Below are 26705 nucleotides of genomic sequence, written 5' to 3'. Positions count from 1 at the left end.
CTGATAAAGCAGCATTCCCATCCCTTCTTCCTCATTGTTTCTAATTATCCTTGGCAGCAACAAGGGAGCCATGAGCACCATCGTGATTGACACACAAGGAAAATACTTGAGCACTTCAATTACTGCTTAGGAGAGAGAACTAATTTTACCCAAAGGATCAGAACACCAGCTGAGGCATCCCCAACTATTGGCCTGCGACCAGATTCAGCCATGGGAGGTGGTCTCCCTTTCCACCTAAGTACTCAGAAGCTGCAGATGGAAACAGCTTGCTGGACCATTTTGTTCACCATATGTCTTTTTCTCTAAGAAATCGACTTCAAGGGGAAATTTTTAGTAAGAGCTGTGATGGCTTTAACTCGTGTCCTTAAGTTCTTTAACCTCTCTACCCTTGAGCAAGGGCTATTCAAGTGGCATGGTTCCAGTCAACAGAATTAAGATGAAATACTATGGTGTGACTTTCTAGTCCAGGTCATTAAAAAAAAAAAAAAAAAAGAAACAGTTTTTAAGATGCTCACCCTTGGAAGTCAGCCACCCAAGTAAGTCCACATGCAGGTGGTCTGGCTAGCAGCCTCAGCTGAAATCGAGACTACAGCCAGCATCAACCACCAAACAAGAGTGTGAGGGAGCCTTTGAAGTGTCTCCAGCCCAGGCCACACCATCTGACAGCCATTGCATAAGGGATCCGAGTAAGAACTGACTGCTTGAGCCAAATTAGCTTCCGTAAGAGAAAGGAATAAACTATTGTTGTTTTATACCACTAAGTTTGGGCAATTGTTACACAGCAGTAACTGGAACGAAAGCCTCCAACTCATCTGTTGCTTATACTGATTACACCCATGGTCTTAATATGTTCCAGAGAACAGAGAGAGCTCTGCTTATGCTAGGGTTAGAGGCTGGGGAAGACAAAAGTTCCCAACAATCAGACTGCCCTACAAAAATGGATATGGTGCTATAGACTATGCAGTACAGCTCATTATTTCTTCAAGGCGAAAAGAGCCACAGTCTTAGCAAAAATCCTGCAGAGCAGAAGTTCAGTAGACACTGAGACTCCTGTGCAGCACCTGTTAATAGCACAGACCTCTCCTTACTGATGGAGAACTGCTGTGACTTCGTGTCCACTTTTCACCTATGAACATACATTTATAAGATTTTGTAATTCTGCCAGAAGTTCCCCACATTGTCTTTGGCCTTAGTCAAACCAGTCTAAAATTCAGTTAGACAAGTCTAATATGCTCTAAAATAGGGCAGAGTGAAATCTCACGACTTGGAGACCACAGGTGAAGGCAAACTAACCAAGACAACAGGAACCTATACTGAAGGAGGAAACAATGGGCAGAAAGTGGCAAAGCAAAGCCTCCCAACTTGTCTCTGAAGCAGCAAGCAGGCCCTGTTGTTCAGGGTGGCCAGCCCTAACATTCTAAAGAGCTATGCCCATCAGACTCCAGTGGCTAGCCCTCTCAGAGCACAAGGAAAGGAACTCACCACGGCGCTAATAACTTACTGCAACACTTTCCCTTTACTCCCGCTAGGGAACCTCAGAGTAGGCATTACATCCACCCACTTGTGGAGCTATTTTATACAAGCAGCAATTATATCACACTTCAAAGAAAGGAAAAAAGTCCTCTCTTATTTTAGAAAGCATGTAATGTGAGATGACCACATGGCAACAAATGTGTCTAGGTTAAAAAAGTTATACCGTCAGTTTAATTAGAACCCATATCTTGTGAGTCTGATAAACCTTTCAACATTTTTACAGATTCATGTAGGTATGTATTTATTTGAAAGGCAGAGACAGATAGACAAACTGAGCTATCACCCACAGACTCACTCCCTATTATGCCAGCCAAGAGCCAGGACTGAGCCAGGCTGGAGCTGGGAGGTAGGAACTCAGTCCACGCAAGCAGTACATGCAGTCGATGTGGTAGATATCCATCACCATTGCTTCCCAGGGTCCACATTAGCAGGAAGTAGTCAGCTGCAGAACCAGAAATCAAACCCAGGCACCCTGGCATGGAATGCAGGCATCCTAAACACTGCCCAATGCCTTCTCAATAAACCTTCAATAAATGAGTCAATTAGACATGGTAAACTGGGGAAGAAGAGGATGTGGCTGGGTAGCTACTATGTGCAACTGGACACTAGCAAATGCTTAAGATCTTCTGCCTGATCTTCTCTCAAGCAAATTGGATCTGGGGTTTGGAGGCCTCTAAGCAGAGGGCTGTCTCTGCCTTTCAAAATTAAGGAGTAGAACACCTGAGCTGCCATTCTCCTAAACAAGATAATTAATTTGATCCTACTCAATGGACACTTCTCCCTGAATCCAATAATGAGAATCTTAACTAATTCTTTCCTCTTTAGAATCAGTGTTGATTTAATCCCATTTTCCCTTTAAGCCTTAGCTCATGCATTCTCTCCTGTAGGAAGCCTCTTCTATGTCTCTCCCTCTTCAAAGTTCTGGCTCATAATGTGGATCTCAATGATCTCAAAGTACCTTTAAGCTGTTTTGGTGTGTGTAGGATTTCTTACAAAATTCATCTTTTTCATGAGAAAAGTCTCCATCTAAATTGCTCTTTTCACACTCCTTCAAAAATCTAACAGATATTGAACAAAGACTTTCTGATTGCCACATGTGCCTAACCAGCTGCCTTAAGATACAAGAAACCTCCTTGCTGTTCTTAACTCTTGCAGCACCCTGCACCTTTCCTTTAAAGCACATAATACTGATGTGTGTATGTGTGTATTTTATTTACTTCCTATTTACTATTCTTAAATGTCTGTGCCATTTATTTACTTCCAGGCCCCTTCTATTGTAGGATCCAAGAGGACATGGACCGCTGTGTATTATCCTTCATTATCTATCCAAGACCCATCACAGACCCTAGAAGTATCCAAGAAAAGACCTTCAGTTGGATGGATGACAGATTGACAGACAATAGAAGATGACATTATCTCAAAGAAATGAACTGGAGAGAAAGGTAAATCTAGATTTTAAGGATTTAAACATCAGAGAAACACTATGCCTTTTGTGTCACAGTCTTATTAAAACCTTCTTTCCTTCTAAAACACCCAGAAAACAGGCCCAGTGCCTTGTCCAATCAAGGATATTACTTCTGAATGGATCGTTAACTCCTAGTTACATAAATTTGCTCAAGTACTGCGACCACTGTGTGAAGAACACAGAACAGTCCCCATGAACGGGCTTGGAGGCATTACAGGATCGTGCTCCCCTAAGCATTTCACGCTCCCAGTGGCAGCTCTGCGGCACAGACACTCTGACAGTAGCGTCCTACTTAATTGGCCAAAGTCAGCAACATGAGATGTCACGGTGTGATGGATATAAATTGCTGTGGAAAAGCAGGCTGTAGAATCCTGCTGTTTCTGCAGTTCGGTCATTAGATACAAGGAAATGCTGAGGATAATCACTACCAAGAAACAGCATAATTCCTTGCTAATTAATTGAGAGGTCTGACATCTCTATAATGCTTCCCAACTGAAAAGCACATTGCGTACCCACTCACATTCAATTCTTTCAACCTTCCCATAGAATAGATGAAATACTGTTATTTCTGTTGCACTAACACAGAAACGTAGGAATCAGAAAGATGCTAACAGCAAGTGAGCAGGATTAAGTTCACAGGTCTTCCATCCACGTGCTGCCTTCACTGTACTGTACACATCTTGTGAATTATCTCCTCAGTTCTTTTTTTGTTTTTTAAATTTGAGAAGACAGCGAAAGGAGGAGCACTGCTCCATTCACTGCTTCATTCCTAAATGCCTGCAATAAAGGAGGCCAAGCCAGGCACAAGTTGAGACACAGGAACTTTAATCCAGGTCTCCCACTTCGACTGTTAGAAATATAATGGCTGGAGTCATCACCACTGCCTCCCAGGAAGCAGGAGTCAGGATCCACAGGCAGGAATTCAACCCAGGTATTTCAGGGTGGTACAAGGGCATCTTAATTGCTACGTTATTCACCCTCTCCCCACCTCAATGCTTAAACCAAGGGATTCCTTGACTCCCTCCTTCCTTCCCAACTTCCTAAGACTTTATTTGTAAGGTGGAGTTACACACACGTAAAGACAGAGAGCCAGAGAAATCTTCTATTTGCAGGTTCACTCTCCAAATGGCCATTATCAGGTCAGGCGCAAGCGAGCAGGCAGGGGCTCCATCCAGCTTTCCCCACATAGGTGTAGGGGTCCAAAGATGAGGGGCATCTGCCACTGACTGTTTAGGCATGCTTGCAGGGAGCTGGGTCAGAAGTGGAGCAGCTAGAATCCAAACCACTGTCCATATGGGAAGTCAACAATGCAGGCAGTGGCTTAATCTACCACACCACAATGCTGACCCTACCTCTTCTTATCTACCTGGCTATGTGCCTCAGATGGTAATGGAGGATGTTCCAATCTCTCAAGTCATTGCCAACTCTATGGAAGACACAAATGGAGTTTTTGGCTCCTGGCTCCCATTAGGCCCAGACCTGACCATCAACAACCATTTTGGGAGTGAACCAGTATATCAAAGCTCTCTCTGCCTTTCCCCATCACTCTTTCAAATATTTTTTAAAAGATTTCTTTCTTTCTATTGGAAAGGTATATTATAGAGAGAAGGAGATACAGAGAGCAAGATCTTCTGTCTATGAATTCACTCCCCAAGTGGTCGCAACAGCTGGAATTGAGCCCATCTGAAGCCAGCAACCAGGAGCTTCTTCTGAGTCTCCCACACAGGTACAGGGTCCCAAGGCTTTGGGTCATCCTTTACTGCTTTCCTAGACCACAGACAGGTAGTTGTATGGGGAATGGAGCAACTAGGACATGAACTGGTGCCCATATGTGATCCCAACATATGCAAGACAAGGATTTAGCCACTAGGCTATGGTACCCAAGCCCTCAAATTTCTTTTTTCCTTCCTTCCTTTCTCTCTCTTTTTTTTTTTTTTTTTTTTTTTTTTGAGATTTCTTTTTGTTGGAAGGCAGATTTTACAGAGAGAAGACAAGCCAGAGAAAGCTTCAATCCACTGGCTTATGCCCAAAATGATCACATTGGCTGAAGCTGAGCCAATCCAAAACCAGGAGCCAGGAGCTTCTTCTGGGTGCAGGATTCAAGGACCTGGACTATCCTTTGCTGCTTTTCAGGTCACAAGCAAGCAGATGGATGGGAAGAGAAGCAGCCGAGACCCAAGCAAGCATCTGATGGGCACAAACTAGAACCCAGAGGAGATAGCAGAAACCCAGCATGGCCCTGAGGCAGCAGAGCCATTGCTGGACCAATGATGGACACAGGGCAACATTTCTCACCAAATAAGTATCGAAGCGACATCTGCTACAGCTTCCGTGTCAAGGAGTTTAAAACCCCCTGCACGTTTCTTTGTTCACATTTCTGTTCCTTTGCAGCCCATTTCTTTCCTCCTGTCTTTCTACTGCATGGAAGAGAAAGGCCTGTGAATGGAGTTTCACCCAATAAAGGTCTTTTGCATTCCATTTTACACTCAGCTGATGTGTTCCTTCACAGATAGTTGGCGAATCTAGCAGCATGGGATGCCATACTTAGAGGTGGAGAATTAGCCAACTAAGCCATTGCGCTAGTCCCTCAAATAAATTTAAAAAATAAATAAATAAAATAAATAAAAATGGGCTCGGTGTGGTAGCCTAGCGGTTAAAGTCATCACCTTGCCTATGCTGGGATCCCATATGGGCACTGGTTCTAATCCCGGTGGCCCTGCTTCCCACCCAGCCCCCTGATTATGGCCTGGGAAGGCAGTCGAGGATGGCCCAGTCTTGGGACCCTGCACCTGCGTGGGAGATCCAGGAGCAGCTCCTGGCTCCTGGCTTCAGATCAGCTCAACTCCAGCCATTGCAGCCGCTTGGGTAGTGAATCAATGGACGGAAGATCTTTTTCTCTGTTTCTCCTCCTCTCTGTGTATCTGACTTCAATAAAAAATAAAATAAATCTTTAAAAATAAATAAATGAATAAATACAAACGAAACTCAAAGCTAATCCTCTATCTGCAGCCCTGACAGTCCCATACGGCTGCTAGCTCATGTCCTGGCTGCTCCGCTTCCCATCCAGCTCCCTGTTTATGACCTGGGAAGGCAGCAGAGGATGGCCCAAGCTCTTCAGGCCCTGCACCCATGTGGGAAACCCAAACTGTCTCAGCTCCGGCCACTGAGGTCATAGGGAGTGAACCAGTGGATGGAACATTTTTCTCTGTGTTGCCTTCTCTCTGTGCCTTTCAAATAAAAGCAAATACATCTTTTTAAAAACCCTTCAAAAATTAACAATTTCTGATTGTGACACCAGTTAAGAAAGTGCCTGGGGGCCCGGCACAGTGGCCTAATGGCTAAAGTCCTCACTTTGCAAGTGCTGGGATTCCATATGGGTATCGGTTAGAATCCTGGCTGCTCCACTTCCTTCCAGCTCCCTGCCTGTGGCCTGGAAAAGTAGTAGAGGATGGCCCAAAGCCTTGGGACCCTGCACCAGCAGGAGAGACCCAGAAGAGGCTCCTGGCTTTGAATCAGCTTGGCTTCGGATCAGCTTAGCTCCGGCCCTTTTGGCCACTTGGGGAGTAAATGAGCGGATGGAAGATCTTTCTGTCTCTTCTGCTCTCTGTAAAATCTGACTTTCCAATAAAAAAAAAAAATAAATAAATCTTAAAAGAAAAGAGGGAGGGAGGGTGGGAGGGGGAGAGAGAGGAACGAAGGAAGCAAGCAAGCAAGCAAGCCTGGGTTGTCTGCATCTCCAATACCAGAGTCTGGGTTTCAAGTCCTGCCTACACAGCTAATTCAAAGTTAATGCTGATGTATACACTGGGAGGCAATAAGTGACAACTCAAGTACTTGGGTGCCTGATAATCTTGTGGAAGGCCTAGACTGAGTTTCTGGTTCCTGGCTTTGGCCTATCAGAACTTCACATTGCTGGTATTTGGAAGTGAGTAAACTTTTAAAAAACTCAATTCTGCTCTGTGAAACACCTCAAGAGAATGAGAAAGTGAGGCACAAAGTAGAAAGAGCCTGTAAAAGATATCTAATAAAGGACTGATATCCAAAGTGAGGGTGCTGAGGCGGAATGGTTTGGAGGGAAGAATGGAATGATCTTTAAGGGTCAGACCAAAGCACCAGCACACATGGGAGACCTGAACTGGAGTAGCTGGCAGCAAACATCACTGAATACCACTTGCTGGCACACATTTAAGCTAGGGCTAGGGACCTACCTGTCAGAACTAGATCACAATACTCCCCAGTGAGAATTTTCGAATGGGGTGGGTGATGTTACGCTGGGCCAAGACAATAAGCAACACACAGGATAATCAGGTCTAGGGGCAGAATATGCTGGGAGGGGGCATGTGGGCTCACTGTTGTGAAACTGCAATCTCTGCTGGCATGTTCAAGACCTGTGGCTGTGAACAGGCCTGGTTGGGGAGCTAATGAGATGCCCTAGCTGGGCTGGGGTTCTCTCTTGCGAGCATGAGAGCCTTAATGGGGCAGCAGGCTGAGCTGGGCATGGCTGTAGTCTCCCTCGGCATGGGTGTGGACGAGGTCTGGGGATGTGCCAGACTGGGCTAAACTAGAGAACCCACTGGTACTTGTGAGAGCCACTGTGGGTGTAGAACAGGATGGGCTAGGTGTCGGCTCACGTTGAACCATGTAAGAGCTGTGTCTGAGTATGCACCAGGTATGGCTAGGTTGTAATATCCAACACGAAGAACTGAAAAAGGTGTGAGTCATTTGGGCAAGGATAATGTTCCTGCCAGGACAAGAGGTGGACAGTCAACCTGGGCCAAGGACCTACCAGTGTGAGCAAAATTTGTCACTGGGAAGTGACCTGAGAGAGGAGCTTGGGGAACTTTGTCCCTGCAGTTGAGCACAAGAGCCAAGGCAAGAAGCAGTCCAGACTACACCAGGTTACAGCACCCACCAGCATACATGTGGATCAGGTCTGGGGATAGACATGGCTGGCCCAGGCTGGGCCAGTTTATAACATGGCAGATCTGAGAACTAGCACAGGGTGCAGAGGACAGGCTAGATCGGGCCACAACACCAACCAGGACACATCAGGACCAGGACTGGGGGGTTGGCTGGACTGGACTAGGCTGCAGCACCCACCAGCAGGAGCTGGAACTGAGGACAGGCTGGACAGAGTCAGGTTGAAGTATGCACTGGTGGATGCACTGGTGAGGTAAGCTATGCCAGCCTGAGTGCACTGGGTGTTGGGAATGCGAGCCCTGGGGCTGGGGGATTCTGGTAGGGTCCAGGTTGCCTGGCCTGGGTCCTTGGGCCTGCCTGCAAAAACTCATCCTCCTCAGTAGAAAAGATGAAGCAATGGATGGCAGGCCCAGATACACACGGAGGACATGGCAATCCATTGGAGTCTGCAGAGGACATCTGGTACCACAGAAGAAAAAGGAGAGAAGAGCAAATTGGACAAAGAGTTGACAGCAAAAATTTGGGTGAATGAAGATTCTAAGGTCGACTGTGTTAGCCAATGGACATTGGAAGTGTTCCCTCATCCTTCAGTCAGTGAGATCAGCAGCATTTCAGAACTATTAAAACCACTTGAGCAGAACCCTTGAAGCATGTGCCACGTCAGGACCCTGGGTTGGTATCAGGAGGCCATTTCCCATCCCCTGTACTGGGGTGGTTGGCAGGCTGAGTATGGCTTCTCCTCTTATCTCTCCCCTTCCCCCAGATACAGGAAGAAGAAACAGAAAATATGGAAACAATGATCACACCCACTTTTCAATCCTTCCCACCTGATCAACACTGTAAACATCATCAAAAATAAAGACAAAAGATTTTTTTTTTTTTTTTTTTTTTTTAAGATTTATTTTATTTTCATTACAAAGTCAGATATACTGAGAGGAGGAGAGCTAGAGAGGAAGTGGAGCTGCTGGGATTAGAACCAGCGGCCATATGGGATCAAGGCGAGGACCTTAGCCACTAGGCCACACTGCCAAGCCCGACAAAAGATTTTTAAATTAAAAATAAAAAGTAGAGTACGGAGAGAAGTCAACAACAGGAAAATAACCTGCTTAAAAAAATGTCATAAAGACTTCAGCACCTCCATAAAGTATTAAAAAACAACAAATAAGCATATGAAAAATGCTGCACGTTATATATTCTTAAGAGAAATGGAAATTAAAACAGCATCAAAGGCTGACAGTGGCATATCAGAATAATCCTCTGCATGCCGGTGCCAGTTCAAGTCTCAACTGTTGCATTTCTGACCCGGCTCCCTGCCAATGTGTTAGGAAAGCAGTCCAAGATGGCCCAAGTGCTTGGGCCATACACCCATGTGGTCAACCCCAAAGCAGCTCCAGGTTCCTGGCTTCAGAAAGGCTCTGCTATGTCCATGTGGGGCATGAACCAGAGAATGGAAAATTTCTGCCTTTTCCTCTCAAATAAAGAAATCTTTAAAAAAAAAAAATTGTTAAGTCCACTCATGATAAGCTTCAGACTCTCTGTATATAATATTCTGGAAGTGGTAAAACTATGAAGATGGTTAAAATTTCAGGGGTAGGGCCCGGCGGCATGGCCTAGCAGCTACAGTCCTAGCCTTGAACGCACTGGGATCCCATATGGGCACTGGTTCTAATTCCAGCCGCTCCACTTCCCATCTAGCTCCCTGCTTGTGGCCTGGGAAAGCAGTCGAGGATGGACTAAAACCTTGGGACCCTGCACCTGCGTGGGAGACCCGGAAGAGGTTCCTGGTTCCCGGCTTCAGATTGGCGCAGCACTGGCCGTTGCGCTCACTTGGGGAGTGAATCATTGGATGGAAGATCTTCCTCTCTGTTTCTCCTCCTCTCTGTATATCTGACTTTGTCATAAAAATAAGTAAATCTTAAAAAAAAAATTTCAGGGGTAGACAGAGACTATGAGGAAGGAAGAACAGGTTGAGCACAGGTTTGTTTGTTTTCTAAGGGCGATGAAAATATTCTGTATAACATAGTGGTTTTGCATAATGTTATGTCATAGAACCACACAAACAAAAAGTAATCTATGGACTTTAGGTAATAATGATGTATCAATGTATTCCATGAATCCTAACAGGCTAAGTATTAGTCTGGTAGTGATCATGATAATGGCAGAAGTTATGCATGTGTGGTGGCAGGGAGTACACGGGCAATCTCTGCTTTTTTTTTCAGTTTTGCTATGAATTTGAAATCACTCCAAAAATATCTCAAAACAAGATGTGGTCAAGAGTATATGAAAAAGTGTTAGACATTACTAGTTACCAGGAAATGAAAATCAAAACCACAAAGAGGTATCATCTCAACCTATCAAGAATTTCAACAATCAAAATGACAAAAAAATAACAAATGTAGGCAAGAATGCAGAGAAAGGGAAATTCTTAGAAAGGAGAACTTTTAGAGACTGTTGATGGGGAGGTAAGCAAGTTTACATTATAAAGTCTTCTCAAAAACTACATACAGGACTACTGATGTGATGGATCTATTCTGCTACTGGGAATATATACAAAGGAAATGAAAACAGCTATCAAAGAGGTATCAATATTCACATGCTTACTGCTGCAGCACTACTCATAACAATCAATATACAAAATCAACCAAGATGCCCAGTAACAGATAACTGCATAAAGAAAATGTGATAGATACATGAAGTGGATATTTTTCAGCCATAAAAAAGAAAGAAATCATGAGGCTAGCATTGTGGTACAGTGGATTAAGCAATGCTGCCAGCCCATGTGAATGCTAGTTGAAGTCCCAGTTGCTTCACTTTCAATCAAACTCTGCTGATGCAGCTGGGAAAACAGTAGAAGATGACATAAGAATGTGGCTACTGCCACCCATCTGAGAGATCCAGATGGAGTTCCAGGTTCCTGGCTTTGGTCTGGCCCCACCCTAGCCATTGTGGCCACTTAGGAAATGAACTAGCAGATGAAAGATTTCCCTTTCTCTGTAATGTTGCCTTTGAAATAAACAAGTCTTTGAGAATATTTTTACTGCAATCTAGTCATTAGCAGAGACATGGATGGAGAAGGAGGGCACTGTGCTCAGTGAAATAAGGCATGCACAGAGACACCTAAGTTCTTCTTCATACAGAGAAGCTACAAAGTTGGTTTCATATAAGCATGGAGCAGAGCAGCGGTCACCAGAGGCTGGGAAGGGGATGAAGGTAGACAGTGAGTGGGTACAAAAAAGGGTACAAAATACAGCTGGATAAGAGGAGTAAGTTCCAGTGTTACACTGCACAGGAGAGTTACTTTAGTTGACAATTTACTACATATTCTATAAAGAACCAAAAGAAGAGTTCACAGATTCTTACCACAAAGACACAACAAATATTTAAAGAGATGAAATACTAGGGGCTAGCACTGTAGCCTTTTGGGTTAAGGAACCATCTGTGACACCAGCATCGCATACAAGTGCCAGCACAAACTGCAGCACTTCCAATCCAGCTCTCTAATGCATCTGGGAAAGCAGTGGGCGATGCATGGACCCCCACCACCCACGTGGGAGACCTGGATAGAGTTAGAGAATTCTGGCTTCAGCCTGGCCCAGCCCTGGCTGTTGCAGCCATTTGGAAGTAAACCAGGAAATGTATTATATGTGCTGCTGAAGCGAGCACATAGAAGCAAACCAGGAAATGTAATCTTGTTCTCTCTCTCAAGTAAACCAGACCCAAGTGCTTGCTTGTGCTCTCTCTCTCTCCCCTCTTACTTTGTCTCCTTCTTTCTCACTTGGTAAGTCTGCTTTGTAAATAATAATTTTTTAAACACAACTCCTTATGAAGGACTATACTATTGTAACAATATGGGGGAAATTAGTCAGGGGGTTGTGGGAATTTGCGGGGGCGGGGGCGGAAATCCTAGACTCTATGAAATTGTATCATAAAATTCAAGATTCAAAATACAAATTAAAAAAATATATAAGCAAATGACCTAACAGGTGGGATGGAAGGGAAGTTATTCATTCCACTGTCTTCATGTACTCATCACACATTCTGCAGTTCACTGTAATCTTACCTCTTTCCAAGAGTCTATGAACTTGTGCCAAGGGCATAGGAAACCTACTTGATGCTATTCTAGTGAATGCCTTGTCATTTCCCTTCATCCTCAGCTTTTTACCATGTTTCACTACTTGTTAACTCATTCCACAGTTTGTTTAGGAACAGTGTAATTACTACTTGATTTTCTTTATGTCTATTTCAATACTCCTCTTTGGCCTCTTGCTTTGAGCATCCTTTAGCTTGGTATCTCTCTGAGTTCTATCTGGGATTCTGCTTTCATCCCACCTAGTCCTTGTGAGCTCATATACCTTTGTGGCTCTCAGTATCACTTCTCAGACATCTAGTTTCTAGTGCCACTACTCATCAAATTGCCAAGTTTTTCTCCTTCAAAGAGCTGCAAGTATCCAAAATTTATCATGTACCCAAATGAATGTCTCATTTCCTCCCCTAGCACTCAGTTTCCTTGCACACTCACTTACCTAATTGCTGACGCTAGAAACTTGGGGATTACTGTTGTCTCAATCCAATTATGAGCCATCAAATTCTATCAACTTTTTCCAATTTCACTGACAGTGCCCTTGGTCAAGTCGCCTCCAGGACTTTAATTAACTACCTGCAGCCCAATCTCCACATTGGAGTCAATTTCAAAACTTGGTATCTGTCTTTTCCTGAAATCATCAATTGTTTTTATTTGAAATACAAGTTTCTAATTATGATTCTGAAACCCCAGCCTCATCTTTGATTTGCCCCAGGTCATGGTACATAACTTGTTATGCACATGCACATTACCTATATTTGATGCATGAAATGTATTATGTCATCTGCAGATTTTGCAAAAAAAAAAAGGGGGGGAAACACTAAAAATAATGAACAGATCATTAAATATTGAAGTATTGTAGTATGACACAATGTCCCATAAATATTTGTATCTACTGTCAACTAAAAATTCTTAAAATATATGTGTTAAAGAGAAGCGTTATTTCCTATGATGTGAAAACATTATTCCTATCAATTTTGTAGCAGATACTGAAGGGAGTGGTTTTAGGCTACAGGAAAACACAGGATAGTGTGGTTCAATGTTTATTTTTGAAAACTGCTCTCCAACTCAGATGCCTTCCTATTCCCTTCTACTCCCCAAGCACTCCCTTTGCCTTTCGAACTGTTACTGCCCATAAAGTCCCAGAAGAGACTCTGTCTAAAAGCACAGTGACCTGCCCAGCTCCTGAAGCTCTCCAAACTCAGCTCCTGTTTTATGTCCAAGATCAACTTGGTTTATAGGTCGACATCTCAGCCTACATGCTAGCCCTGCTTGGATTGAACAGACTTCAAAAAACTGGATTCTAATCTACTCATGAAGCATCAGCACTCTACCTGCATTCAAGTAATTAGGGACGCTGGGCTTTTTCTTCAAATTTCATTTGCTATCTTGGTACCCTGTCCTATATTCTGGTTCTTCAGACTTAAACACCCAGCACCTGTAATACTCAGTCTTCCTGAAGTCCTATACTGGACACACACCCCTGGTTTTGAGTCACAGACTTATTTTTCTGGACCTGCTCCTTAACCTTTTCCTTTTTTTTCGCCACATCTTTTAGATCCTGGGCTCTGCCCACAAATCTCTCTGGAATTTTTTTTATAGATTTATTTACTTTTGTGCTTGCTTTCGTGGCACATATTTTAAAATTGGGCGATTCATAACTGGAGAACTATTAAAACCACTTGAGCAAATATCTCAGAGCATGCCCCACATCCGGGACTTGGGGTGGGCGGGAAACCGGGTGGGGCTTCTCCCTCAATATCCCCCTTTACCTCAGATACATGATGGAAACAATATGGACATAATAGTCTTACCCACTTCCCTATACCCCCTGAACCTTTTTTTTAACCGCAATTAACTATGTAAAGATTGTCAACAATAATACAATAAAATTTTAAAAAATAAAAAAAAATTGAAAAAATTTATTTACTTTTATTTGAAAAGTAGATTCGCAGAGAGAAAGAGACAAAGAGAGAGAGAGATCTTCCATTTGCTGGTTCATTCCCCAAGTGGCTGCAATGGCTGCAGCTCAGCCAATCTGAAGCCAGGAGCTTGTTCCAGGTTTGCACCATGTGGATGCAGGGTCCCAAGGCTTTGGACCATCCTCTGCTGCTTCTCCAGGTCATAAGCAATGAGCCGGATTGGAAGTGGAGCAGCCGGGATAGGAACCAACACCCATAGGGGATGCTGGTGCCACAGGTGGAAGATTAGATTCCCTGGTCTTCTAATACTTTGTTTGCTTATCTAAGCCTCTGTCAGCAGACAGCAGAACCCGTGCCACGCACCTTCCCCATTGCAAGTTCATCTGAAAGTTCTGATGCTCTCGTCAGTAATTCTGAGACCTTTCTGAGGAGCCCAACAAGCTCTAGACTCTACCTGGGCTAAGCCTGAAAACAATGGATTAAAACTTCTAGAGCCTCTGGGCCTGGTGCCTAGCGGCTAAAGTCCTCGCCTTGAACATGCTAGGATCCCATATGGGTGCCGGTTCTAATCCTGGCTGCTCCATTTCCCATCCAGCTCCCTGCTTGTGCCCTGGGAAAGCAGTCGAGGACAACCCAAAGCCTTAGGACCCTACACTCTCGTGGGAGACCTGGAGGAGGTTCCTGGCTCCTGGCTTTGGATCGGCACAGCACCAGCCATTGAGGTCACTTGGGGAGTGAATCATCGGATGGAAGATCTTCCTCTCTGTCACTCTTTCTCTGTGTATATCTGACTTTGTAATAAAAATAAATACATCTTAAAAAAAAAAACACCTTCTAGATCCTCAAGAAATGCTGAATCTTCCTGAAAGTGTCAGAATAGTCTCTGTGAAGAGATCTGAAATTCGCTGCAAAAAAATCATTCAATTCACCTATTTGATTTTCCTCAACACATCTATCAGTTTTACTAACATTCCCTCATTCAGATGAATCAAGAATATACTATGCTTTCTGGTTCCTTGAGAGAGAAAGCACCTCCAGATTCCCCATGAAACTAGAGAAATCCACAAGATACCTTGGGTTCAACTAAAAAGAAAATAACGGCCCCTAGGGGCAGCCCAGGACTGGCAGTTATACAACCCTACAATCTATTTTCTACCTGTACTAGCTCTAGTACACATCCTAAGATCAAAGCCACATACCTGGAAGCATCAAGGAATGGTCTGTGCGTCAAGCTGATCCATTCTTCTCTATTGGACGAATATCTCGGCTCCCGGGGTGTTTCTCTCATGGTGTCAAAATCCACTAAATAATGGCATTTGCTGATATCAATCTGAAATGGAGAAAGGCCAAATATTCATCAGTAATGGGGAAGGTTCCTTCAGGGTGGGGAGCATCAACTGTAGTCCCAAGAATTCCCACAGGGATACAGGAAAAAAAAAAAATCAAAGCCCTCAGACAGTGAATGTTCCCTGCGTTCTCTCCACCCAGACAGAGGTACTGAAGTAGGTGCACAGGAGGCAGAGCCTGCATTCCCTCGGTGAAACACTCATCTAGGCCTTGGGTGCTGAGATCTAAGCATAACAGCACAGTCAGAAGCAAACATGAATCCACTGCTGCCTCTGGAGAACCTATCTTCTGCTCACACTGCTCTTTCCACTCATGTTATTCTGCAGATTGAAAGGTATGGTTTTGTCATGGGAGGTTCTACTACACCTCCAAGGGGGTACCGAAGCATCGTATCTTCTTCAAAAATTCAACAAAATTGGCAGCGATACTCAAACCATCCTTCATCAATATTCCATAAAATTGAGCTATTAGAATCGCAAAACTGAAGATGAAAAATAAAAATACATAGGATTAACAAAACAACGATCACCCAGTTGCTCAAAACAAATATATCAAAGCATTGCAGATGCTCACAGAATATTCACTCATTTCATTTAAAATCACATTGGCACTGTGCCTTACACAAAATTGATGAACTGAACGGAACATGCTACACAACCTGGAGGTTTTTGTGATTAAACAGCTCATTTCAGATTATATCCATATTCTCTTCATCTCATCTCAAAGCCATCAGAACATATACCAGCCACAGGGAAAACTTTTTATATTTTTTTAAAGTGGCTGCAAGTGGCTGCAAGGCCAGAGCTGAGCCAATCCAAAGCCAGGAACCAGGGGCTTATTCCGGCCTGCCATGGGGAATACAGAGCCCCCAAGGCTACAGGACATTCTCTACTACTGTCCCAGACCACAAGCAGGATGCTGATTGGCAAACAGAGCATCTGGGATATGAAACAGCACCCATGTGGGATGCTGGTGTATACAAGGCAAGGATTAGTCACTATGCTATCACTCCAGACCTCACAATGAAAACTCTTAAGCATCTGAATTCTTAAAAACTTTGAATTTTAATGGGGCTAATGCTTTGTATACTGAATTAAGCTACCTCCTTTAAAACTGGCATTCCATAAAGAGGGCCAGTTCAAGTCTCAGCTGTTCCACTTCCGATCCCATTCCCTGCTAATGCCTTGGGAAAAGCAACAGAAGATGGCCCAAGTGTTTGGGTTCCTCCCACCTACGTAGGAGACAGAGATGAAGTGCCTGGCTCCTAACTTCAGCCTGGCCCAGTGCCGGCCACTGTGGTCAAATGAATGAGCGGATGAAGGATCTCTGTCTCTCCCTCTCTTTGTAATTCTGTCAAATAAAATTTCCAAAAGAAGTTCCAACTTTTGGGCCCAGCACGATGGCCTAGTGGCTCAAGTTCTAGCCTTGAACATGCTAGGATCCCATATGGGCGCCGGTTCTAATCCCAGCAGCTCCACTTCCCATCCAGTTCCCTGCTTGTGGACTGGGAAAGCAGTCGAGGATGGCACAAAGCCTTGGGATGCTGCATCCGCATGAGAGACCTGGAGGAGGTTCCTGGCTCCTGGCTTTGGATCGGCACAGCACTGGCCTTTGCAGCCCCTTGGAGAGCGAATCATCAGACGGAAGATCTCCTCCTCTCTATATATCTAACTTTGTAATAAAAATAAATAAATCTTAAAAAAACAAAGGTACAACTTTTACAAATATATATAATTACGTAAGTTTCTCTTCAGTTAAATAAAACCCAAAAAGGTTGAAAAAAAAAAAAGATTGCTAATGCAATCAGCTAAATACAAGTCTCAATGGAAGGATATTAATTTTCATTTTTTATAGGTTAATCATGTTATGAGTTTTATTTTAAAAATAATCTTAACAAATGCTTTATAGGATTATCTGTTTTATAAATGAGGAAGGCACCACTCAAATAAATTTGTTTTTTCAAAATACTAAATTAAGCTCCTAAAATACACTAGGAATTAAGTTAGAGCTGAGGATACAGACCAAATAATACAGGGTCTGCCCTAAAAGGATTTATAATTCTGACCAAAATCACATGAGTATACAGTAGAGCCATATTTGGAAGCAGGTCAGTATGACTTCAACAGTCATATCTCAAGGTTTCCAAAAGTACACACAAGGGCTGTCAGGAGCTCATCTAAACACTTCATCAAAATGAAAATTAAAAAGAAAAACCATCCTTTCTAGATTGCAAGACTTTAGCTAAGACAAAGGCTTAGATCTGTAACACATCTTGTATTTGATGATGCAGAGCTCTACTTGTCCTGTGGGACCAGGGGTATGTCAAAGTTGCGTGCTACACTGCACTAGAGGGTTTCTGGTCACTAGGCTCACACAAGCAGCAAAGCTCAAAAGAATCCAAATTTTTGGAATTTCTAAAACAGGTTATCAAATCCGGACTTACAGGATATTAAAATATATATATATCAATGACATACACACATGAATATCAGCAGTAAACAAAATGGCATTTTATAAAAATAGAACATTTTTGAAAATGTTCAATGTGGAATATTCTAATACAAGCAGTTTTGTTAAAAAATTACAGAATTTTTAGGGCCCTCTGGTGCAATAACCTAGCAGCTAAAGTCCTCGCCTTGAACGTGCTAGGATCCCATATGGGTGCCGGTTCTAATCCTGGCTGCTCCATTTCCCATCCAGCTCCCTGCTTGTGCCCTGGGAAAGCAGTCGAGGACAACCCAAAGCCTTAGGACCCTGCACTCCCGTGGGAGACCTGGAGGAGGTTCCTGGCTCCTGGCTTTGGATCAGCACAGCACCAGCCACTGAAGTCATTTGGAAAGTGATTTATCGGACAGAAGATCTTCCTCTCTGTCACTCTTTCTCTGTGTATATCTGACTTTGCAATAAAAATAAATCTCTTAAAAAATTAGAATTTTATTGATATTCATCAAGTGATAAACGTGACATATATCCATAACAAGATTGTGGTAAGCCCACACAATTCTTAGAAAGCAATGAGGTTCTGATACTCATGGATGCTCAAAGGTATTATACAAGGTTCAACAAACCAGACACTGAAGGGCATGTATGTTGTATGATTTTGCTTATATGAGTGTACTTCAAAAAGTTTGTGGAAAAGAGAACTGTAAGTTTACGGGCAGGTATTCTGTCTACCAGTTTAAATGGCACTTTTGATGCTTGCACCCCATATCAGAGTAACTAGGTTCAGGGTTGGGCTCTGCTCCCAATTCCAGCATCCTGCTAATGCACATCCAGGGAGCAGCAGTGATGCTGTAAGCAGCTGGGTAACTGCCACCCCTTACAGGAGACCTAGTTTGGGTGGGTCCTTAGGTTCCTTGCTTAGTCCTAGCTATTGTGGATATTTGGGGAGTGAACCAACAGTGATGATAGCGCTCTTTCCAGCTGTGTCTCTCAAATTACGGATCTGCTTATTTATTTAAAATGCAGAGTTAACAAGAGAGAGAGGCCGAGATCTTCCATCTGTTTTTTGGTTCCCCAAATGGCTACCAATAGTTCGCGCCTGGCTAGCAGAAGTTAGAAGCTCAGAGTGTCTTTGAGGTCTCTCAGTTGAGTACAGGGGCCCAAGCAGTTGGACCATCGTCATCTGCTCTTCCATATGCCTTTAGCAGGAAGCTGGATCCGAAGTGGAACAGCAAGTCTTGAACCAGTACACACACAGAATGCTGGCATTACAGGTGCCAGCTTTACCGGCTATACCATAATACCAGCTCTAGCCTCTTGAAATAATAAAAATTAAGTATCTGTAAAAGTGGGCCCAGCGCGATGGCCTAGCGGCTAAAGTCCTCACCTTAAATGTCCCGGGATCCCATATCGGCAACGGTCCTAATCCCGGCAGCTCCACTTCCCATCCAGCTCCCTGCTTGTGGCCTGGGAAAGCAGTTGAGGACGGCCCAATGCTTTGGGACCCTGCACCCGTGTGGGAGACCCGGAAGAGGTTCCTGGTTCCCAGCATCGGATTGGCGTGCACTGGCCATTGAGGCTCACTTGGGGAGTGATTCATCGGACGGAAGATCTTCCTCTCTGTCTCTCCTCCTCTCTGTATATCTGACTGTAATAAAATAAATAAAATCTTTAAAAGAGAAATCTGTAAAAGTGCTCAAAACAAGAAAAATTTGGTACAAAAATTTTGAAATCCATGGATTTTTTTTTCCACAACATGTACTTTTCTCCAACTTTGAAAGGAACCACACATGGATGACTTTCTAAATATTTTTCACCAAAATAAAGTTATCTTTCAATTCCTTCTCTGAAAACCTTTTTCAAGAATCCCTGGCAAGATCTCTAAAACAGAAAGCAGAGGGTGCTATCAACTGGGGAAGTAATTGCTCAAAAGATACAGGCTTTTTCAGAGAGTGGTGATAGAAATGTTCCAAAGTTAGATATTGGTGATGGTTATATAACATTATGAATGAAACAGAAGGCATCAATTGCACACTTACAGTGACAACTATGATGAATGTATATTATACAACTAAAAAAATTGAAGTGGTGAATTTTATCCCCACAATTTGTTACAGACAATAAAGTAGACCATAGCAGTGAATAACACACCTTAATCTTAGAGTAAAAACACATCATAAGATCATTAATTCCAAACAAACTGAATGATAGATTAAATACAATATCAAGATCCCCACAACTTATGTGAACATTGACAAGCGAATTGTACACTGGAAATGCAGATGAACAAAACCAGTCCAGGTCATCTTGAAAATAAAGAACAAGGTGAGAAGTTTACACACTATTAAGCCTAATTAATTACTGTTTATGAAGACAATTATCAGTGCAGGACCAGATCAACAGGCCAATGAACAGAACAGAAAGCCTGGAAGAACTACAGGTTCTCACAGACCCTGGATTAGAATAAAGCTAACATCACAAAGCAGTGGGAAGCAAATGATCATTTCATTTACTGGTGCTAGGAAGACTAGATACTCTTTAGTGGGGGAAACCAAAGTACAACTTCAAGCCATACTCAAAAATCACCTGCAGATGGACTATAGACATGAAAATGAAAAGTAAAGCAACAATACTTTTAGAAGATAACAGAATATTTTCAAGATCTTGGGGTTAAGATCTTTTTAGCCAAGACACAAAAAGCACTAATCGTAAAATTAAATGGTTATATCTGACTAGATTAAAATTGAGAATATTAGAATCTGTTAATGAAAAGACACCATGAAAAAGGCACAAAAACAAGTCACAGAACAAGAATAGACATATGCAACATATTTTACCATGCAGAACCCTTGTCTAGGCTATGTAAAGAACTGTGGTCAACTGCCAAGGAGACCACGGGGAAATGGAGTGCCTTCGGAGGCCAAGAACTCTGAGGTCACCCACCCCCATTTGGATCTATCACATGGGATGGAAGAAGCCCAAATCCCACCTTGCAGGATCCAAGGTCATCAGAAAGACAACCAGGAGCACTAAGCGGTCCGCAGAAACAGAAGAACAGTAAACTTCCTTCGGGACTAAGGAGAGGAGCTTTCTCGGGTCCTTGCCTGGTTCCGACTTTGGGTCCCCACCCTCTCTCGTAATGACCATCAGGATCGCTCCAGAATCCCCTCAAAACAAACAAACAAACAAAAACTAGAATAGACAGAGAACAACAAGGAAAGCTTAGAAACAAACAGGAAACTGTCAGCGGGGATACACTTATAACTCACTGGGTGGGACACAAAGATTAGTTACTCCTCACTGGGGTATTGAAGATTTCTCTGCACACCCCTCCTAAAACTGTTCACCTAAACTGTTGACATATGTCTTGTTAGAGTTATAGAGTTAGACTACCCGAAAAACAGCCAGGTTCAGTGAAATCATGCTTCAACGCTATAAACTGCTAAAGACTAAAATTAAAATAGACATGAGACAGCTGAATAATAATCTGTAGCCATTTTAAGGTGTACAGAACCCGGTTCTATATAAACTAATAATTGAAATGTCAATGTAGAAATCACAGGATGTGGTTCAGAACTTGCATTCTTTTTTTTTCTCTCTTTTAACATATTGATTACTTAATACCATGTCAACTAATTCCATAACGTTATAAATTGTTACTGATGTAATGTCAGGGCTTTTAATTGATCGGGAGGATACTCTGCCGGCTCTACCTTCAGACCAGAGATGATCTTCCCAAGAAACCGTTGAACTTATCTGGACAATAAGATGCTGGACTTTATGCTTGGTAGATGCTTGCAATGAAAGAACCTCAACTGATTTTGAACTGTAATACTGCAACAACGTGGAGGAATCCACCATGTGGGGGGAGGTTTGGGGAGGGGTGGGGGGAATCCCAGTGCCTATAAAACTGTGTCACATAGTGCAATGTAATCAATTAAAAAAAAAAAGATAAACTCCAAGTAAAAAACTAAGTAAATGAGTTGAACAGGTACTTCATAAGAAGAGATCTACATGGTTAAACCAAATGAAAAAGTACTCAATCTCACTAAAATCCAGGAAAGGCAAATTAAAACTACAACGAAAAATTAGGATATCCGGTGCTGGCCAGAATCTGAAGCAATAATTACATAATGTTGATGGAAGACTACATTGGCACAAGCTATTTAAAAAACTATTTAGCAGCATCTGCTAAAAATGAGCATTTATAGTTCTTATGATCCAGTGTTTTGGACTGACAATCTACACTGGACATCTAATCCACAAAAGGGCCATCATTTTATGTGGTTCAGTTCAGTGTACATACAACTGAAACACTTGAGTAAAAAGACAAGTTCAACCATGTTCACGATGGTAGTATTTGTTGTTGACTCAGATTGGGAACAATCAAGCATCATCTATAAAATGAAAGATAAATGTGGTAGGTCATACAATGAAATACTACTATTACAGCTCCATGTAGTATCATGTGTGACTATTGCAAACAAAACATTTAGTGAGAAAACCACAACACATAAGAGGGCCCAGCAAAGGAGCTTAGCAACTAAAAGTCCTTGCCTTGTATGCGCTGAGATCCCATCTGGGCGCTGGTTCATATCCCAGCGGCCCCACTTCCCATCTAGCTCCCTACTTATGGCTGGGAAAGCAGCTGAGGACAGCCCAAAGCCTTAGGACCCTGCACCCACATGGGAGACCTGGAAGAAGCTCCAGGCCCCTGACTTCGGATCGGCTCAGCTCCACCTGTTGCGGCCACTTGAGGAGTGAATCAACAGATGGAAGATCTTCCTCTCTGTCTTTGTTCCTCTATAAATCTGACTTTACAATTTTAAAAAATCTTAAAAAAAAAAAGACACACAAGAAAAAAAAACAGTATGATTCAAGTAAAACTAATCAAATTTATTCAGGGAAACATGAAAAAGGAGAGAATTTTAAGAGAAAGAACATTATTACCATAAAAGTCAGAAGACTGCCTCTGAAAATGGAGTGTGGATAGTGATCAAAAGGAATTAGAGGAGGAGACTTTCGGGTACTGAGAATGTTCTATTATTGGACTTGGGTGATGGTTATTTACTGTACACTTCACATTTTGTACCTCTTTAGGCTTATAGGTTATGTGTAACTTGAATCAGATTTTTAAACACTGCACGTAAGAATAATGTGGTTATCTCTGGCTTATAACAAACCCTGTTCTCTTCCCCAGCCTCCATGTCACAGTAGTGTTCTCATTTTCCCAGCATTATTTATATGTAAAAAATACTTCCGTCTCACATCTGTCTCTACATATGGACTATTCCTCCAGGGGAGAGAAAGCTCACTGAGAATTGACGTCAGACCCAATTCCATTCCACATAACTCTCTAAAAATGATCCTTTGCATAAACACTTCAGGAAGTAGCCTTTTTGGTCTGAACACCCACTCTGTTGCTCCCAAGGAGTCTAAGAACATGGAAACAAGTTTTTAAAAGCTTTGTAAGTGCTATGCCTCTGTAATCAAATAAAACTAGCAAGAGATGGAGACTTTAAAAAAAATGTACATATTTATTTGAAAGGCAGATAGGCAGTGGTCTCCCATGGACTGGCTCACTTCTCAAATGCCAGTAAGAGCCAGGGTCAGGTCAGGCCTAAGCCTGGAGCCAGGAAGTCAGTTCAAGTCTCCCACTTAGGTGGTACAGCCCCAAGAACCTGAGACATTATCTTATGCCTTCCCAGAGTGCACATTAGCAGGAAGCTGGACGAGGAAATCCAACTAGGACTCGAACCTGGGTACCCTGATACAGGATGCAAGCTTTTTAAGTACTGTCTTAATCACTGTGCCAACGACCACCCCAAGATAATGCAGCAGCTCTCCAGATCTCAGGGTTATACATCATCCTTCAGTGACAGAGCCTTCAGTGACAGAGCCCTCAGTACGACATTTTAACTACTGACCTCCACCTCCCTTTTGCTCGTCAGGCAAACTTCAGTCTGGTTATTTAGATTTGGTGTTGGGTACATGGAGATGTGTAAATATTTAATACCCAACTATAGCAGTCATCTTAGGTATCACTTGTCATACTGCTCATAAGCAAATTCTACTTCAAGAATAGGTCTCAGAATGACACCAAGGCCAAATCATATTAACTGAGATAATAAGCCATTTAAAATAGCGCAATCTCTTAGTACATTTTTCTAAAAAGGAAGCTGAACTAAAACATAAAAGGTCAAAGGCCTCCCATAGAAAATGGTTAGGCATGATCAAGGGTAAATTCTTTACAGAAAAAAAGTAAGGTTACTAGAAAGGAGTTTTAAGTCAGTAAATCTAGACTCCTGTCTGCCCTCTATACACTCGATAAACCACACTTAAGGCCTGGGTTTTCTTTAAGACTAATTAATTTATTTAAGAGTGACCACAAAAATAAAGAATTTTCCATCCACTGCTTCAATCCCAACCCTCTCCCATCCCTGCCAAAAAGGCTGCAACAATTATGGCTGGGCCAGGAGTCTGGAACTTCATCTGGCTCTCCCAGACCCACCTGGGTTGTCACCCACTGCTTTCCCAGGCACATCAGCAGGGAGCTGGATCAGAAGTGAAGCAGCCAGGACTCAAACTGTGCTCCAACAGGAGACGTCAGTATCACAAGAAGTTTACACCACCCACACCAATGCTATGGATGGGGGCCTCTTTGGCAGTGATGGGTACCATTACCCAACTGTTTGGTGGAGTGGTGGAGTGGTCACATTTGGCAGGGTCAAGACTCTATCCAACACGTGAGAGAACTTGGTCTGGGGTAGACTCTATGGGGTTGTGTGGGCCCAACCCTATGGAAATACAAGTTCCCCTGGTTAGCTCAGAAGCTGGGGTTGGGATGGACTAAGCTAGATGTGACCATGCCACCTGCCATCACACACGGTTGCAGGAACCCAAAACAGTCAGTGCAGGTCAAGGCAGCAGCACCTGAAAGTGCATCCTTTAACAGGATGTGGGGTGGGCCGTGCTGCCACTGGAAGGGGACAGAATGGGCAGGGCTGAACAAACCTTAACTCACAAGAAACAACAGAAATCAGGTTGGAGCACAGGTCATGCCAAGTAGGTCCTTGCACCTACTGATCTGCGTAAGACAGGGATGCTAAGCCACAGCATCTAAGGGGACAGGATAAGAGAGGGGCTCTACCAAGTTGAATCATAGCAACCACTGGCCTTCATGAGATCTAAGGCTGGGAATAGGCCCAGTTGGGCAGCTAAGGGGATACTCTAGCTAGGTTGAGTTTCCCACCAATGAGTGCATGGGCTGTAAATGGGGCTGCGTTCCGATCAGGATACAAGTGTAATCCCACTTGGCACAAGTGTGGACTGGGAATGGAAGCACCAAGCCGGGCCAGATTCCAACACCATCTGGTGCACTGCAGGACCAGAGGAAATGTATGACAGACTAGGCTGGGTCTCAGCCCTTACTGAACCATGTGTAAGCTGTATGGGGATATGGAAGAGCCATGGCTGGGTTGAAACATCCAACAATAAGAACCAGATTGGGTTGAAGAACAGTCAGGAAACACCACTGTTTCTGCTAGGACAGGAGGTGAACTGAACAGGGCTGGCTCATGGACCCACTGGTATGCGCGAAACCTGGCACTGGGAGAGTCTCTGATGGAGGAGCCTGGGCATCTCCTCTGGCAGACACAGTCCCTGCAGGTAAGCGCAAGAAGCACAATAGGAAACAGCCCAGAACAGGTTATGGAAATTATCCCACTGGTAAACACATGGCATGGATTGGGGGCAGACCAGGCTGAACCTGTTCACATCACCCGCTGGTGAGTCCGAGAGCCAGAACAGAGTGTGGGTCGAGCCAGGTTTGGTTGCGACACATACTAATACACAATAAGGAATGCCAAGGTGAGATGAGCCGTACCATATGTGGTTGCAGCGCCCAAACAGCACATGCGATAATCCGGGGGAGGAGGCAAAGCTGACAGAGGAATGTGGGTTCCCCTGCTGGACAACTACTTCCATTGGAAAGCATGAGTCGGGATGGGGGCAGATCAGACTAGGCAGGGCTGTTGCACCTGTGGGCCACATGTGGGCTAGATAAGGGAAGGGCCACGGTGGGCTGACTGTTCCAACTGGTGCAAGCAAAAACTAGAGTGGGTGAGGGTTGGTTGGGCTAGCCGCAGTACTAGCTGGCAGAGGCTGGCACTTGGAGCTAATTCTGTCAAGTCAAATGCCAGAACTACCTGGAGAGTGCATAATCTGGGAGTGAGTGTAGCCTAGAAGGGAAATAGTGGGCACCTCCTTCGGGGCTACCACTCTCATTGGGCAGCACGAACACCAGGACAGGGGCAGGGATGGCTGTACAGAAGGGCACCTGCCAGTAGGTGTGTGGGCTGGGTAGTAGGTTAGTTGGGTTGAGCTGGGCTTCAATGCCCACTGACACGTGCGAGAGCTAAACAGGATGTGGGACAGACTTGACAAGCCTGCGGTGCGTACTGGCAAGCATGGGAACCAGGGTAGGGGGCAGAACTGGTGGGGGTTATGGGGAGTCGCCCCAACTAGGCTGCAGCTCCAACCGGTTTGTTTGAGGACCGAGCATGAAGTGGGCAGAATTGAACTGGACTACAACACCCGTTGGTTGACGAGGAAGACAGGGCTGGAAACAGAACGAACCCAGCAATCCCAACGACCAGCATGAGCATAAGCTGATTGGTGTGACGGACGGTGTCGGACTCTGTACTAGCAAACTCGCACAAGAATCAGGTTTGGGATCATCTCCGATGAAGTTTCTTTGGAGATTCCTCCAACTGAACTGCTGATCTTAGAACCACAACCATGAAGAGACTGTCAGCCAGTGGATTCTGAATAGGGTTCATTGCGATTGGAACTGAGAGACTGGCAGCAATCCGGAACTGATGAACTATCAAAACTGTATGAGCAGGACCCTCAGAGCACGCCTCCCATTGGGGATCTGGGATGGGTGGGAGGTTGGGTGGGGCTTTTCCCTTTTTTTTTTTCCCTGACGCCAGAT

At 43.8% G+C, this 26705-nt stretch overlaps 1 protein-coding gene across 4 annotated transcripts in view; it reads right to left on the bottom strand.

Annotated features, from left to right (window-relative positions):
* ALG9 (ALG9 alpha-1,2-mannosyltransferase) overlaps positions 1–26705 on the bottom strand; it is a 106817-nt gene that overhangs the window by 10796 nt on the left and 69316 nt on the right. For all 4 annotated transcript variants that reach the window (XM_058663921.1, XM_058663922.1, XM_058663923.1 and 1 more), the window contains one exon: positions 15121–15251. In XM_058663921.1, coding sequence (XP_058519904.1) covers positions 15121–15251 — 131 coding nt within the window. The remainder of the gene's footprint in view (positions 1–15120; positions 15252–26705) is intronic.

Source organism: Ochotona princeps, chromosome 4 (assembly GCF_030435755.1).
Source record: "Ochotona princeps isolate mOchPri1 chromosome 4, mOchPri1.hap1, whole genome shotgun sequence".
Lineage (NCBI taxonomy): Eukaryota > Metazoa > Chordata > Mammalia > Lagomorpha > Ochotonidae > Ochotona > Ochotona princeps.
This window is presented reverse-complemented; position numbering and strand designations above follow the sequence as displayed.